Consider the following 19,085-nt stretch of genomic DNA (forward strand, 5'->3'; position numbering starts at 1 on the left):
ACTGTATAACGATATGTATGCTGGTCGTGACGGCGACTCCCTCCGGCTAGGTCAGACAAGTTCCTATCATTCGTGACCACTGGTGTCCTACAAAACCACGCATTACTGACCAACAAGGCAGGGATCATTGTACCACATACCTACCCAAAAAATAAGCATTGTGTCACATACCTACCCTGAAAATAATCATTGTACAACATACCTACCCCGAAAATAATCATTGTACCACATACCTACCCCGAAAAATAATCATTGTACCACATACCTACCCCGAAAATAATCATTGTACCACATACCTACCCAGAAACTAATCATTGTACCACATACCTACCCCGAAAATAATCATTGTACCACATACCTACCCCGAAAATAATCATTGTACCACATACCTACCCTGAAAAAAACATTGCACCACATACCTACCCCGAAAATAATCATTGTACCACATACCTACCGCCAAAATAATCATTGTACAACATACCTACCCCTAAAATAATCATTGTACCACATACCTACCCCCAAAAAATCTAAATACAAAATTGTAATGCTAATGTAAACATTGTATAAAAGATGTATTGATCGTAGGTGTTTGAGTATCAGAGTTGTCACGAATAATGTATGTAAGGACCATGTGATGTTATACTTTGTATCTATATCATAGTACTTTTTGCTATCTCTGTATAATAGATTTAGCATCGCAGTTGTTGAATTGTAGTTTTTTTTAATGTATATATGATAATTTGGCATTTCAAGGTTCATTCGGCTCCAATACTAACCACAGTGTGACGTAGGAGTCTCCAGAGGTCTTCATCGCCATTTCTATGTTTCCCCCGTTTTCCCAACTAATCAGACCTTCATTGCTCGCTATTCATTGACAAGTTATGACGTGATGGGCCGAAATAACATGATAGTGTCATTTTGTTGTTAAAGAATAACCGAAGACTTGTTAAATATGGATTGTTTACCGATTTTGTTTAGTGTAAGTGTGTAACTAAGTGGGTTGGTGGTTGTAAATACTATACATAACGCGCTTTGTCAGAGTTGAAGAATCATGATGTACGACCTAGTTATTTATCTTTAGTAGAAAACTAAAACAAAATTAAACGTTCGGCTATGTTCAGTAAATTCTCTTCCTCTTGTATACGTGTTTCCTGCATACACTACGAAAGCAAAACACTTTAAGATAGGGTCTAAATACACACCAAGTTCACAGAAAAGTCCACCTCCTTAAAGTAATGTGACTAAGTAACTGGCAATTTAAAACAAGATTTACTGAACTAATGAATACGTTTGAACACTTCTCCCAGACTCGCGTGTTGTATTGAGGAATAGTATTAGTAATGTGATGATAGGGTAAAGCGACTCCTTGGGGCTGAGATAAAGGTAAAGACGACTTGGAGGAGACATTTTGTGGTCAATATAACCCTATCACTGACTTTTATACTCAAACCTGACACCATACTGGACGCAATATACCACTCAGGACTCAGACCGCCCAAATGATGGTCATAGGAAGAAAACGATATGTTTAAAAAGCGATACATCAAATATATCTTTATGTAGAAACGACTTCTATGGTAATGACGAAAAGAATTAAGTTCCTAGCGAACAAGTTGCACATAGGACATTCAGTTCATCGAATTGACCAAGAAAAAGACTTGTTATTTCAAAAATCATATTCAAATTTCGTGTGAATCAAACTATTGCTGTATACAGAAACAATTCTCCTGCTACCAATATTAAGAATTTGTATTAATCAAAGGTAAGTTAAGTACTGCTACAGGTATCACCTTCGCACAAAATCAAATTTCTTGGTTATTAGATTAAAGCTACCCACGTACTAACTACGACAGCCAGAGAGTTAACATCCGGTTAAAACTCGCCCTATTAAATATGTATGTAAAATAGGTGGTGGGAGCTTAATGACAAGGGGCTAAGATGTAAACACAATCTACTTCTCACCCCGTGATTAGATTAACACCTCAAATTCTCTCTTGGAGTATTGGTGGCATTTGATCTGTGGTTAAAATCGAATTAATTTCCGTTTAAATGTTCTTTTCCTTCAGTTCTGACTTTAAAGATTCATACGGAGGCATGCAGTAAAAACTAAATACACATAAAAACTGCAGAAGTAGGTCGGTTTGTACCCGTGTGATATGTGGATAGTCTGGTGAAGGATTGATGTATATCCGTTTAACATTGTTATGGCGGATAACAAGTTCCACTTCAACCTATTACGTGATCTGCTTACTGGATATTTTTTTCAGATCCTGATATGTTTTGAATGATTTTATCAATTTGATTTAATGGCTTCTCTTTGGGGGAATAAGGGTTGCGTTGTTGATTACCGAATGGCAAAGGAGGTTAATTGGAATACATTCGGGAATGTCCGTGATAATTTTAAATTTGACTTAACGCATTGATTGATCCACAAGTACTGAAACAGAAATACGGAAATACTCGAATATTTGCGAACTGGATTCTTTTCACGTGTTATGGTTCTTCTTTACCACACGGCCAAAACTGCAAGATTTAGATAGGTTTGGTGTCTATCCTATTGGCTTTCTATATGCGAATAACATTTGTTGAAATTGAAATTGAAATTGTAAGCTGATGCATTAAAGAATCAGTACACTAATTTATAAAATAATTACATTCAAAATAGCCATTCAATAACCTTTTTAACAGTTTTTATACGGCCAGTAAATATGACCTTTCACTTCGGAATCACGTGACACCATTCTAGCCAATCAAGTTTATCAATACTACCGTATGTGACTGTGTGATCCTGTGTTGTGTTATGGCTGTAAGACTATCGCTTGTCCTCAATACTGTGCCATTTAACCTTATGACCCTGTACGATATCATTGTATTGGTGGGTATAAGACTACAATGTATCCCCCGAATGACCTTTCTATACAGATCAGGCTGTCACATCATCGACAAATAAGACAAAGTCACAGGTATTATAGCCAGGTCTCAACACAAAACAAAGGGTTAATATCCTTTAATACAATTAACATGAGTTGCCCATATTCATATTGTTTCCGTTTATCTGATCAATTCACTGACCAAAAAGCAGTCGTTCCGAAACAAAATGGATCTTAAACAATCATTTTATATGCGAGACTTTTGCATAAAAAAGTTGTGACACTGTGGATGAATTCACTGTTATTGATTTTGTGGGACTTTCATCACCTCGTGTAACGGTGTATCAAAGACGGGCTTCCAAGAACACTGACCTGTTTGTTTTCTCTGTGATCCACGTTTAAGATTGTTTATGGTACATGTTATGTTCATCTGTTTCAATAATTACTGTCGATTAACGCCGTAAGGATGTGGAGGTTGGTCCCTGTATCTAGTCATAGAGATTAGCATTGGTTTCATGCTAGCGATATATGTTTTATATTATATAGTTAGCCAAGAGTAGCCAAACAACGAATCCACAGAAATGTTTTTTATTGTGCCTTTATTAGTATTGGATCGTAAATATTAGTTAACATCATAATATTGTCATGAACAGAAAGCTTAGTAAGTATGCATTGAAATATTATCTCCAAGATGTAAATAGAACAAACACGAGAGAAATTCTCAACACAAACCGTACCTATTGACCATGTCGCTTATTTTGTCTACTTTCAGGTTTGGAAGCCGGGCGTTCATTAAATATTCACAACACCCATGAAGAGAAGATTGTGTTTTCACGTCATCAATGGTTCTAAGTATATAAGTCTGCGGGAGAGGATGCTAACTTATGCAAAGTGAAGCCCCAATAGTCAATAGAGGCGTTTCTGGGCAAGGCTATCAATTTTGCCAAATGTCAAGAAAAGTCTACGTCCCTTGTCCTCTTGGCTCAACGAATAGGAAACACAGGTGGAACAAAAAGCGTCTGCATGACGCAGATGTGTAATTTTAGTCATGTTTGTGCCCCGTGCGCATGTGTATCTTGAAAAGCCAAATAAAAAGAGCTGGTTTTCTGGCTCGTCCCGGCCCAAGATCAGCAAGCCTAAACATAAGGTCAACTTAGTAGAGTATGTGCGAATGCCATGCCTCATCCCGACATTTATCGGGACAATAGTGGGCTTCATGATAATATGTGGTGGAACAGTCTTATGTTTAATGGGTTATAACCCAGGCAAATTTCTAGGATACTCAGCGAAAACAACGAATAATTTAAATTCTAATATTTCGTCAGCCAACATAACCGAACCTACCGTACTCGTGAGTACAGCGCCCGAGTTACCAAATCTTAAAGTGTTAACATACATAGGTCCGGTATTCATGGGAATTGGTTTCTTTGTCATGATGGTAGCTGTTGTTCTCTACTGTGAAATAAAGGACAAATACGTGACACACATTCTCCCGGACAGGGACGTCAAGCAGCTTAGAAAAGATGAACTCTATGACATGATTATAAGTGAATTTCGGAAAAATTATTTCCGTGGAATCGAAGTACCATTAAAATCGAAAACTGTCCAAAGAGAAAATTCGATTGAGAAGAAATTACCGACATTGTTTAAAGCACTAAGTATCAGCACGCCGGCGTTGCTGATTACACCGGAAATGCAGCGGAAATGGAGGGACCGGGACAGAGTCATGTCAATTTCAGTGCCAATCAGTGCAAAACAGGTCGAGAGAGTGCGAGTAGTGCCCATAGCAAGAACACGAAGGGAATCCTGGCTTAAGACGTCTTCCCTTCCAAATATACGTCCGAAAAGTGCCATCAGAGAAGCGATGCGGGCATCGAAAAAATGCAGGTCTCAATTTGTAAATAATAGTGAAATATCGAAGAGTTTTCAGGAAAACATGAGCCATTTAACGACACTTAAAGATGACACCGGATGTGATAATCCAGCATTTAGGGACTCGCCTACTGAAACAATTAAATTGACAGAAATAGGACCAACACATTCCCCAGACTCGCCTGTGTTCTCTCACGGGACACATTTAACGAAAGTTCAGGTGCACATGGAAGCGTCTCATCAGGACAATATGCAAGACTACAACAATACGGATGCAAGGGGGTATACGTTACGTAGGGTTTCAATACAGGAAGGCGCATGTTCACAACAACAGGATGTGAGTGACTCGCCGGATTCACAATCAACACAGGATCCTGTGTGTGATTCACCCGAATCCTGTTCTGTTGTTATAGACGCGGATGTGGATCCAGATGATGTCGCTTTAGATTGTGATTCAGAGGAGCAGTTATTGGAGGAGCACAAAGGGCGTGAATTGACTCGTGTGAAATCGTTATTTAATTTATCAGAGGGACGTGATCGCAAAGTCGATTCTGGACAGGTAGGGCCGTACAAGACTTGTATTGGTATATTTAGGAGTGAATCGTGTTTAGATCAGCTACGTAAAGATTATGTAGAAACAGACGATGATGCACGTTCAGATGACTCCTTTACCCTGACTGATGACGTCATGAAGTATTTTGAAAAATCAGATTTACTACCGGTATAGTGTCCACCATTCCAATCCATCATTTTTATGTGTTTATCATTTGGACGTTGTTTGTCATTTGTAAATAGAATTTCTTTTTTACGTATTTTGATACCGTTGTTTGTGTATAATACCTGCGAGTAAAAGAATGTCTTTATTTGGGTGAAGTAGAAAAAAATGTGACAATTTTGACTTTTTATACGAAATAAAATGCTACCAATGATATTTGTATCCTCCTAATTTTCCATCACATTGGTAACTTACACCGATATCTCTAGTACACCTTGATTGTGTATTCCATTGTAGATGATCGTTCTCTCTTTAAAGGTATAGAAACCTAACCGCGTGTTTTCTGAGTGTCTTTAAAGGTAACGAAATGTCTATGTGTATTCCGAGTGTCATATTTTTCTACACCTCAACATTCCGTCGTACATCAATTAAGTGCATTAATAGGTTATTAGGAACTTTTCGCCACTTTTCGGTTAAATGTATGTAGTTGTAAATTATACCGAAACAACCCAAGTGAACTGTCATATTTGTATATGTACCTTTTGTCAACGAACCATAATCGTTTTTGTAGATTTATATATATATATTTACCATGTTGATTCGTAGTGGATTTGTTACTAAATATGCACGTTGAACATGTAATGTGACAAACATACAATACAGTTAACATGTGGAAAAATTGTTCTATGATTTGTTTTATTCATTAAAATCTGTAACAATAATGATTTTCGTTTGAGAAGTACCATTAAAATGGTTAACTTAATTTTATGGTATATTGTGCATCTCTTATGACCAAGACGCTTTTTTATAGAATGTTAGGTTGCACATCCCTCTTTTTTATAGAATGTAAGGTTGCACATCCCTCTTTTTATAGAATGTAAGGTTGCACATCCCTCTTTTTTATAGAATGTAAGGTTGCACATCCCTCTTTTTTATGGAATGTAAGGTTGCACATCCCTCTTTTTTATAAAATGTAAGGTTGCACATCCCTCTTTTTTATGGAATGTAAGGTTGCACATCCCTCTTTTTTATAAAATGTAAGGTTGCACATCCCTCTTTTTTATGGAATGTAAGGTTGCACATCCCTCTTTTTTATAGAATGTAAGGTTGCACATCCCTCTTTTTTATGGAATGTAAGGTTGCACATCCCTCTTTTTTATGGAATGTAAGGTTGCACATCCCTCTTTTTTATAAAATGTAAGGTTGCACATCCCTCTTTTTTATGGAAAGTAAGGTTGCACATCCCTCTTTTTTATAGAATGTAAGGTTGCACATCCCTCTTTTATATAGAATTTAGGTTGCACTAATGTGAACATCCCTCTATTCTATTCCTTGGATTGTATCGGTTCTATAACGGTAGAATGAATAGCACAATTCAAATTATTCGTACCATGTAAAGAAAGTTTTAAATTCAAATTGAAATGGTGATAAAAGCGCATTGCGTTTGAATTAATTTCAAGTTATATATAATTTAAAAAAATATGTATGATTTATATATATAAGAGTGTGTGTGTGTGTGAGGTTGTGTATGTGTGTGGATGTTTGTTTTTGTTTTTTGGGTTTTTTTTCCCTAATTCACACGGAAAACAGCTAAACACAAAATAGCACTGACTAATATTTCGAATGGATTAGATATTAGGTAAATATAAGGCTAAGATGTGTGTTTGATTAGATTTATTAAAGCTGAAACCATAGAAACACAAGCATATACAACTTTGAAAAAGATCGGTATCCAAAACAAACACAAGTGTTAACAAACGATTTATGTAAATGAAGGGCAAACATCAATGCAATGAAGGTTAAAGTTTGGTATTTCAATATCGATCAATGAAAAATTAATTCCAATAAGAATTCAATGTAATTGGTGAAATCGTGATGGTGTAACACATTTCAGTCCGGATAAATTACATGCATTATTAATCACCAATAGTCGTCATTGCTGCAGGTAAACGGATGAAACCTTTGATCCTTGTGTGGCGACAAACCATCTGTTCCACGAAGGAATTCGCTGGCGCGGAGTTATGAATATTGCATGTTTTAAGCAGGTCTGGTGTAGTTTTGTCTACTTTCCTGCTGATATTCACCATCACGAATTGTCCATGAAGCCTTATCGCGTCTGTAGAGCGTATCAATTACCTGGAATCAATTCCTCATCATTACAAAGCTTTGCAGGAACCCAGACTGCCGTCCATCACTACAAAGTTAGTAGCATACCTATCGATTTCATATATTTTAGTCTTTAGAGTTAAGTAAGGTAGGTATCTCGGCTATTGTAATTGCTTCGATAGACTCCTTAGAGCATCGACTTCCTGTCTCGAAGGACGACAAATGGCGTCTACTTCCGGTCATCTCATCGAGTTAATTACTCATCGCCAATTTATACAGAGACAGAACTTACTGGAGCGATGCCATACCAACGATTTTTTTTTCTTTCGTAAGCTTTTAACATTTTGCGAAGAAAGTGCCCATCAATGTATATGTTTGGAGGTCCTAGAGTGTCACTTAAGGCTATCTTAGCAGTTTTACTACCCGCTATGATAAACAGAACTGGGGGCCAGTTATTCAAAGATGATTAGCTTAATCACTTGCGTAGTGAAAAGTACCATTCCCATTTTTTTTTCAAAACCATTGAATGCATACACATTAGAATAGGCAGGTAGGAGGAAACCGGCAAGTGTTAAAGCCTCATAAAATCTTATGCAGTTAGTTCTACCAAAAACAGATTTTATCATAATTTTGAAACTACAAAAATGTATTATTAAAATGTGATTAGCCTAATCACCTTTTGAACAACTTGGCCTAGATGGACAGGACTTTAGTATGAGAAGTAGGAAGAATGTGCATGTCTTATTTATTGGGAATAGGTGCTTGCAGGATTTACTAATTTATTTATTTATGAATTTATCTATCTATTTATTTATCTATTTATTTAATAATTCATTTATGAGTTAATTAATAAATTTACCTTTTTTATCAATTTACCTATCTCTTTTTATTCTTTTATTATTTATTCTTTTATTCATTTATTTATTTGTTTATTTAAATCCGATGTCAAGTTATAGATATTACCAATAATTGATAGTCACACATAAGTTCTTCATATTGTAGTTCGATACCAATAACAAGATGACTTGCCCTTGACATGTAGTGTGGGATGCGACAAGGTCAGTGTAATCAGTAGATACAGCTGGCTTCCTCTCTACACGACCGGCCTAATGAACATTAAGTAGAGAACCATTGATGGATGTGAGGTTAAGAGGATCCTCTAATAGAAAATCTCCGGATCACACAATCAGCCGGGTTTATTTATAATTTGCTAAAGAGTTTCTAAGGTCAATATCTAATCGTCCAAACCTTCTGTTCAAATATAAACAATCTTATTACTGAAGCAATATTGTTAATAAAATTAAATTAGTATGGTGTACATGTTAACATTACACACATGTTAACACTACACACAGGTTAACACTACACACATGTTAACACTACACACATGTTAACACTACAAACATGTTAACACTACATACATATTAACACTACACACGTGTTAACACCGCACACATGTTAACACTACACCGTATTGACATTACATACATGTTAACACTACACACATGTTAATACTACACACATGTTAACATAACACAAACGTTAACACTACACACTTGTTAACACTACACACGTGTTAACATTACACACGTGTTAACACTACACACTTGTTTACAATACATACATGTTAACATTACGCATATGTTAAATCTACACACGTGTTACAATATAATACTACACACGTGTAAACACTACACACGTTAACACTAAACACGTGTTAATACTACACCTATGCTAACACTACACACGTGTCACTAATAAACATGTGTAATTAGTACACACATGTAACTATTACAGACATGTGTTACACAGGCAAAATGTGTTGAGGTAAATTTGACTTCAAAATATTGACCTGAAATTGACATGAATTTGATTTGAATTGACATGAAGACATTTTGCCCGGTAGCACAACACGTGTGTTATTACTATTAACACGTGTTAACACAATATAAATGTTAATTTTATACACATATTTTTTTTAATATTTGTAATGAGTACTCTTATCGACTGATATTTTGACACTGTACTTGTAACACACTCCCTGTGTTATACCCACATTGTGACAGAAAAGCACGTGTTTATTTATTACAATTAACAGCGAAGTAGTCATATTTTGCCAAATACTGAAATCTCATTCCCCTCACTGATAATACAACATAACATAAACGATGGATCTATATGTAGCATAGGAAGTCAGTGTGCCATATAGTCCCTACCATGTATTAATTGAGCTCTTTAAACTGAAAATGAAATCATGCAATAAAGCTGTAATGCATATGAGGGAAAAAGAAGTTGTTTAAGAAAACTGCAGATTTTGTTTTGTTTTATTTACTTTAAAGAGTTGAACGTCCTCGCAATAACCAGGGTCGGGTCATACGAGGACAGGTGTTTCTTTGGAAGGCCCTAATAAGAAGCCTGTACAGTTATCAGGAAACATTCTGACAAATTCATTCGTGCACCACTTTAATCACCAGGAACCAAGAGAGTTACAGACGTTTCGAAGTATTTATGTGCAAACAAATATTGCGTCTAAGGCTCACCGTTACAAAGAAGACTTAATTAAGCTAACTTGGACATGTCTTCGGCTCACATTTACAAACAAACCTTGACTGAGTCACCTCGGACATGACTCAGACTAACTTTTACAAACAAAATCACGTCGGAACAAAACCAGAATCACAATAAATATTAATAACAAGTCTTCAGACTAATTTATGTGCGGTGGCTGCGTCTGGTTAGTATAAATAGGAACAATATTAGCCCCTATTCCTATTACGTATATAGTAGGAAAAGTGGCTAATATTTTCTTCTATTAATACTAACCAGAAGATGACGCATGTGATTGCAATAAGGAAAGCCCAAATACACGTCGACTGCAACATATTCTCAGGTCCCTGTGACTACAATAACTGCACTTAGTGACCTCCATCAGTCTTCTGTTTGAACCGGATCACAGCATTAAATATTGAAATTGCAACACATTTTGATAAGATCATCATGTTTTAGAAAAACAGATTTTAAACAGCGCTGTTTGTGATAGTTGTCACTTGTGGACTTGTAAGCTTTAACTAGAAACACTGCCCACTGTACAACCTGACACTTTTCAATGGCATCTTGCTATGAGGACGCCGCCCCAAGCTGGTGAATAATAGATATAATTATTTGCGTAAGGATTTACCCCTCTGAGAAGTCAAAATTTCCTTAATGTAACTTTAAAAAAAAAAATTATCCAAATCTATATTTAATTCTTAAATCTCTGGACTAGTTTTTCTGTCAAAACTACAAAATTCCATTTAAATCAATATAATTGACCATATTAAAAGAAATGTTCCTGTTTCATTTTTTTCATATTTTGTGTTGATCAAACTAAAACAACTTTTGAAAAGAAACATATCGGTAAGTGAATTAAAAAAGAGTTAGTGTCTGTAAGAGTTACTTCCCTTGCCTTTATTCTCAGAAAAAAATCCTCCAATTAAAAAAAAAATTCAAAGTAAATCGATTTTTTTTATTCTAATTCATTATGAAATCTTGCACAGGAAATGCCTGATGGTATTATCGAAATGATTTAATGTGATACTCTTTCATTTTTTGTTTAATGGAAACTTATTGAAATGACCTTCCTTTTAACATCCCTTTATAGTTTTATTGCCATGGCAATTTAACAATAAACCAGGTAATTATCGTAGAATTCACGCCACGAAAACGAATGCCTGTACACCTCGCGTATTATGTATATTCTTCTCGTAATCTTGTCAGACCTCACTTTTATAGATGTGGTTGGTTTATAGTCTATTTCACAAATGGAAGTTATCTCAAAACTATAAAGCAGCATTTGAGACCTACTGATTGCGCTACAATCCTTGGACCCACGAAGAAATATGACGACTATGTAGCTGTGTAAATGTCAATACATTTATTCCACTGTATGTCTGTCTGTAGGAGAATTTTGCACACGGCACACGGCTCCAGACAAGACAATGGTATTGTACATTCCGTAATTCTAGGCTGGATTGAAATATGTGGCGCCACCTGCCAAGGCCATCAGTGGAAGAAATATATGGACAATGACCTACACTGATGGTAGGTACTGAGTGGTGACATTTAGCGTTAGTGGAAAGGATGAGTACCATAAAAAGGCACGGTTTTTACCTTTAAAACGTTAAAAAATCCGTGAAATGTATATACTGAGGGATAGTACAAGACATTTTCGAAGCTCTCTTGACATAGTACAAAAACGATCGTCTCGACGTCGCGTGATGTATGTATATCATATCTGGGGTTTTCGTCTATTGGAATATTTCTCAAATAACAGTCTTATTCATGTGGTATTGGTTTTATTGCATTCATTTGTAATAATTCTCTACCACGAACACACTTCCTTAATGTAAAGCCCCACCTGAACACACGCGTTTAATCCCCACATGATCACACGCTTTAGATCCCCACACGAACACGCGTTAGATCCCCACATGAACACACACGTTTGATCCCCACATGATCAAACGCGTTAGATCCCCACATGAACACGCGTTAGATCCCCACATGATCACGCGTTAGATCCCCACATGAACACACACGTTTGATCCCCACATGATCAAACGCGTTAGATCCCCACATGAACACGCGTTAGATCCCCACATGATCACACACGTTTGATCCCCACATGAACACGCGTTAGATCCCCACATGAACACGCGTTAGATCCCCACATGAACACGCGTTAGATCCCCACATGAACACGCGTTAGATCCCCACATGATCACGCGTTAGATCCCCACATGAACACGCGTTAGATCCCCACATGAACACGCGTTAGATCCCCACATGAACACGCGTTTGATCCCCACATGAACACGCGTTAGATCCCCACATGATCACATGTATCAAATCATTTACATGCATTTTGTATCCCCCATTGGCTACTTGTATTGTATTTTGATTACTCTTTCACACATTTCCATTATATATCATTAATGCCTTCCAGTATGTATAATACACTTTAGTTTATATCAATATGAACAACGAAATATACGCAATATAAAGTGTTAATTTTCGCTGCTGTTTGAAAAGTAAAAGTGACAGTTTCACCATCAATCTATTAAACAAAATACTATTCCTTGTGCGCATTAGATAGATTTTCAAAATCTAATACATCAAATATATTATGTAATTAGCTGTTGTGAATTCATTTTTTATGAAAATAAAGGACACATTAAATGACTCTGACAGTAAAAGAGTGTTGATTATTCCAAGAAAAGTGGTACGCGACATAGATATTGATAATTTTACAGGCATTCAGTTCGTTTGATTATTGGGAATTAAATTTTCGCTGATTTTCTATTGAGATATGTGAAATTAGAACCTGACAATCATGTTATTAAATTGTGGAATTTATAAAACTTGCCAAACACAGTCAATCTTCGTTAACTCGAACTCTGAAAACTCAAAAAACCTGCTTTACTCGAAGTTAAAAATTCAGTAACGGCAGTAAAAATCCTATATAAACAATACTCGGTTCCCTAAAAAAATCGGGATATTGTCTCGAATGTTTTTCATTATCCCATTGACGTCGAGATGACCGGTTTGTGGGCGGTTTCGATTTAATTTATTTCGTCATTCACTTAAAGCGACTACGCATGTAACTTGATTCCATACCCATTCAAAGGTAATTTCTTCTTAGATTGGTAATTAAAAAATAATTAATTCTTAGCTATTCGATTTAATCTTTGCCCCTGTAATTCCAATAGTGTTGACATTCATAATTGGCCACATTGTCACATTGTCCATCCCGTTCGAATTATTTATTTGCCCCATATAAACCATGTCAAGTAAATCGTATCCTGCAGACATCCTTTTGCAAGGATCCAGTGTTACCCGGAAAATAACCGTTTATATTACTTGTTTGCCCTATATATTTATAATATTATGCCTGATAAATATTTTCAAACGGTGATTTTTACAGTTACAGTCGCTTTAAAGGCTCGTGACATATCGACTTATCCTGCTCGTTTTAAATCTTTGAATAAAGACATGTCGAGACGAGTTGATTTGTACGTCTTCTGTTTAAGACACAACGGAGAAACCAGGAAGAAGATCCGATATATCCCGCTCCATGTTGATCACAGGAGGCGGATAATAAAAGACGTCCGTCGACGACACCAAGATAAACTCCCTTAGTCGACTATACAGATCCACCCGCTTGCCCTTCAGCGGTTTCAAGTTCTCTGACTTGGACTCTCTCTTCAACATTCAGCTTTCCCACAAGGTAGTTGTGCTTTTGGGATTCCGGATACATCAGTCCTTATATGACTCTGGCTGTTGGTGTCATATGACCCTGACTGTTGGTGTCTTATGACCCTGACTGTTGGTGTTTTTTTTGTTTTTGTTTTTTTGTTTTTTTTTTGTTCTTTTTGTTGTTGTTTTTTTTTTTTTCAAAAATCACTTTTTGTTATTGATACTAATCAAGCTATACAAGTTGATTGATTTCCTTTGAATTATACAAATTCAATTTAGAGTAAATTGTTATACTTTTCCTTGAGACCAATCACCTTGGTCGATAGTTCTTTCTTGTTTTCATTATGACTGATTGAATTCTAATGACTTTCGATTTGAGTAGAGTAGGTCAAGGTCATAGCTCTGTTTTTGGTAGAGGCTGATAGGAAACAACAACGACACCGGTAACCTGTAGTCGTAAATGTGATTCTCACGCTTCAGCGTCCATTGTATATTCCAAGTTTGGTATGGGATATACCTCTATGGCGTAAGTCCTGTAAGATTGAGGCACTGTTGTGCATTGTTCACTTTACACCGTTTTCGGCCTCAAGCCGAAGACAAGGAAAGAGGTGTGTACATGTCAAAATGTTTTGTAGAATGAGATTTGAAATAAATTCCTTTGTACCCCTCCGTCATCCTTTGTGTAGTAGACTTCGTGTACAATGATATAGCATACATATTTGGTCTGTTCTAATTCCATGAAAGGGTAAGCTTGGTTTTGGAGGTGTTACAAAGTTTGTTTGCTGGGTTAATCGACTGGATAACCAGGGTCATTATGAGTCTTCTTGTAGTAGTTGGTGGCTACTTCACTGAACGGCAAACGGGAGGCCCATCACATATTATTCATACAAATTGCATACTATGAAACTCCCAAAGACACAGCCACAAGAGCACAGCATGGTCCATCCTATCAGAAACACTAACCGACCCACGTGGGGATTGAACATTCACCTTGGATTTTCACCTAAGGTTACATTTCCCGATGCTCTTCTTACTGACCGACTGGTATGCAAAAAGGTAATGTTCGTATGTCTTGTGTATAAAATAGATGAAAATGTAACTGGTGTGAGTCAGGTATTCGTATTCCTGATGTTGTTACTCCAGTAACAAAAAGCATTGTTCAAATACAGCAGATATATATTGAAGACTTTATCTATATCTTGTGTCACAGCTATATGTGACCCATATACAATTTTATGTGAACCAATGACTTGATATGATAATAAACATTCAAGGCCAAGGCTCCTTCTATGGGTATAAATTGTGTTACCAACAAAGCTCACTAGTTATACATTTAATACCCCAAGTATCTTTAAATCATCGAATCATGTTACGTTAAGGAGAATTAGAACAAAAAATATCCATGATAAGGAATACAATCGAACTTCATTATATCGAAGTTAGTGTAGATATTCATAAAAACTTCGTAATATTTCGAGTGGAACCATTTTTTAAAAAATCAAAATAACCCGAGTGGAACCATTAAAAATCGAAATATCCCGAGTATGCAAGGAAATCAAATGTATATTTTTATAAAATGTTCGCTGTTGGAACTAATTTTTACTTCCAATCGAGCAAGGTCTTTGCGTTATCAGATTTCGAGTTAACTAAGTTCGACTGTACATTTGTATATGAAACATTTCGATTGTTTTATGACATGCTTACTATATTGTAATGGCCGTCTTTAAATGACCTTACCTGTTGATAGGACGTTAAACAATGCAAAAACACTGATGTAATCGAGAATTCATTTTGGCTAATTTGGATTGATATATGCATACACTAATGTCAGGTAGCTACAGGTATCAGATGATAGAAAAAATAAGAAGGGAAAATGAAAATGAATGGTAGGGAAAAAAATGAATCTTTCGAAGTCGCCAGCTTGCATTGGTGAAGGAAAATCACTACCCAACAACTCGTTAGGGATATTAAAAGTGGAAGTTTCTACTTTTCAGATAACCTGTCCTGAAGCCTGTAACTCGATCTGAATGGATGGATTAATGGACGTGTCAGAATTATTTTAAAGTCATCCGGATGTCAGGAAGTATGGCCATGGATTCCTTCACCAGTGAGGATATTTGAATTCATCTCAATATCATCTTTTCATTTTGTATGTTGTCTATGAAAGTGTAACCAATACCACACTGACGAGTATTCAGTTGTTAAATATTCTTTATTGTCCGGTTAGAGACCTAAAACAATATAATAAAATACGATTACACTCTTACTAACATTCCTCTCACACACATTATCTTACAATTGATCATAAATAGATAAAATATGTTAGAGGAAATAAGAGTGACTTACCAGGGATCCTGCGAGTGTTTACGATTACATGTCTGTTCACCTGGGCAGGTATCGCAAGAATGATACCTGTACAGGTAAATGTTGGACAGGTGGCGGGAAAAGAAGAATGGGGTGGTTTAGCCAATCGCACGCTCACATGCTCACGATACATGTATTACTACATCTACCGGTGACCCCATGACCTGAATATATAATATATACCCAGGTTACATAAGGTACATATTGTCGTAAGTTTATTAATGTTAGTAATCTTTGTAATGCTTTATTCCATGTCAATCTTAGTAAGAGTTTGTTCTGCCGATGTTGACATAGTCATGATAGAGGACGGAAGACATTTCATTTCCCATTGCCCATTATATAACATACAAAGAAACAAAATGCTTAGATATCTGTTATGGTATAGACATATTACATACGAAAGCCTTATGTACGGTGATAATTCCTTATACAGTGTATATAAGATCAAACGAAGCCATTTGTAAACATTTTCAAAACTGTATTGTTGATAGTGAAAGATTTAAATAAGTACGTGTACAATTCAATATACATGTTTAATATTCATAGTATCATCTGTCTGCCCGTTATCTTTTACAATGAGTATTTTAGTCGCCTTAACTCACACCGGTTTTTAGTTCTTAATCACTTAGAGCTATATATATACACTGACAAAAATGATAAAATACAAATGTAACTGATATATATGTACATCTGTGTATATACATTGTATATATAGACCGCTGTAGTTCCATATAGGATATCCCGTGTGGTACATATCAATACATTGATAAAAACAACGTACCAGCTGTGTAGCCTATCGTCGACAATGAGTTTTATGTATAATACATGAAAAGTTTGTCAATGAGGAAAACATGCAAAAACGGGAAGACATGCGACATTCTGTAAAGAGCAATAGGAGTGTTGCTCGGCATGCTAGGACAAGGGAAATAACTCTCATAAGGTTTCTAGTCTCTTTTGACTGCTCTGTTGTGTGTTAATATATATACAAGTTCTGGGATCAACTCTTTAAGGGTTTAAATGGTGCATTTTAATATCAATAAATAATCAAATATCTATTTTTTCTGGTTTCCAATTGTATATCAATAATAAATAATAGCAACAACAACTATTCTGGATTGCGTGGATCATTGCATCTTCTGGGTCTATCATTATACGTTTTAGCAATGTTCATATTTTTATACTCGCACATGTTACCACTGTCCATCTTCACTGAGTTTGGTTTTGACCAGTTAAGGGCGGTATTCATATTTTTTAGGTGAATCTAGTCATTGAGGTTCTTTATTGTTTTGTGGGTTTATAGAATATCAGGTTTGTTTTTGCTTCCATAGCGATGTTTCTTGGGGATGGTGTATGTATACATATGTAGATTACCAAGTACACTCCACCGTATAATCACCTTAAGGTTGTCCGAGACTTTCCAGTTTAACACATCATGTTGGTCTAGACCGCTCTGACAGTTACTTGCCAAACACCATATTCATTTTTACTAACGATGTAGATAAGACAAATAAAACATATATATCCTATTGTCCTTTGTCATAATCTCATTTGTTTACAGTATTTGATCCTGGTATATACGTCATCATTCTGGAGGTTAGAAATATTTGCCTGAAGTTCTCTTGATAGGACGTACTTAACGGACACTACACGAGGCAGGTTTGTGATTATTTAGATATAGTTGCATCATTGAGAAGTGTTCTGTACCAAAAACTCCTTTGATTATATTTTCAGAAAATCAGTATTTTTCAACAAATATTTTCATCATTGTCCGTTAGCTAGATTGTTCTTTATATATACATAGTGTTCATAAAATTTCCACCCTTCTTTGTTTTGATGGACAATTCGAGATCCATTATCCTATACTGACAAGTGACCAGATGAAAGTAGAGACACATTGGCTTTGGTGGTCTCTAAACATCTGATGTTTTGTTGCTGTGACTTGACATTGATATTGTATATAAACAAGATTACATGCTTAGAACATGACACACACACACTACAGCTGCAACCATTACAATCTAATTTGATCCAAGCATATCTAGTTATTAAAGAGATTGTCAAAACTGTAACCGCTTTGACCCATCCGTACACCCACCCCCCTCTTCAATCTGTGCAAATCAGTAAAGGGACATTCTTCTTTAAAAAACATCGTCGATATGAAAATGATTTGCAAGCACATAATTACCACTTAAGTTTAATTAATTTATGCGGTGAAGAAAGAAAAGTAAACCCTGATGCCAGCCTTCCTTTTACAAACACAAACAGACAGATAGACACCCTGGCTCCAGTAAAACAGGCTCTGTATATAAAGGTAAGAAATACACATTAATGTTTTGAAAATAGGTCTTTATTCCTCTTAAATTCTGTACCTATTGTAGATAATTAAAGAGTTAACGCTTTGTTATCACTATTTTATGTTGGCAGATATTGGTTTTGACATGGATCAGCGACTATAACAAAACTACGGTGAAAATATACAATTTGTATCTTAGACAATGGAATATCTTGAGTCATTTTCTAAATTTCAGATTGGTACCATGTTAGTATATAGGTCACGAAGTTTTTGATTATGGTATAGTTTGTTGGTCTTGGCATTCAATACAAAATTAAGTTTCATTTATCAGAGGAAACATTAGCAATGGGAGGTAATCCCCATAAAGCTATTAGTCAAATAGAATACCACATGATTAAGAATATTCACAAATATTCGCGTGGGTTCGTGGGATTCATTTCATCAATAACTAGGCGCATATGTGTCAGAATGTGAATGTTCCGGAAAGGCTTGATCTAGCCTCCCCAATATTTGTAAATATTCGCGTGACTATAGGATATTATAATTAAAATTATAGGGACGGCGGTTTAATCCAAGTAACTACACTTTCTAATTTCAATTGGTACAGTTAGTAATGGTCACAAAGTTATTG

General features: G+C 35.9%; 1 protein-coding gene across 3 annotated transcripts in view; it reads left to right on the top strand.

Moving 5' to 3' along the window:
* The window catches only part of LOC117325946, a 231,364-nt gene extending 225,225 nt beyond the window's left edge, over positions 1 to 6,139 (top strand). For all 3 annotated transcript variants that reach the window (XM_033882476.1, XM_033882478.1, XM_033882477.1), the window contains one exon: positions 3,643 to 6,139. In XM_033882476.1, coding sequence (XP_033738367.1) covers positions 3,919 to 5,469 — 1,551 coding nt within the window. In that variant the 5' untranslated portion in view covers positions 3,643 to 3,918 and the 3' untranslated portion in view covers positions 5,470 to 6,139. The remainder of the gene's footprint in view (positions 1 to 3,642) is intronic.
* Positions 6,140 to 19,085: the final 12,946 nt, after the last annotated feature.

Source organism: Pecten maximus, chromosome 4, assembly GCF_902652985.1.
Source record: "Pecten maximus chromosome 4, xPecMax1.1, whole genome shotgun sequence".
NCBI lineage: Eukaryota > Metazoa > Mollusca > Bivalvia > Pectinida > Pectinidae > Pecten > Pecten maximus.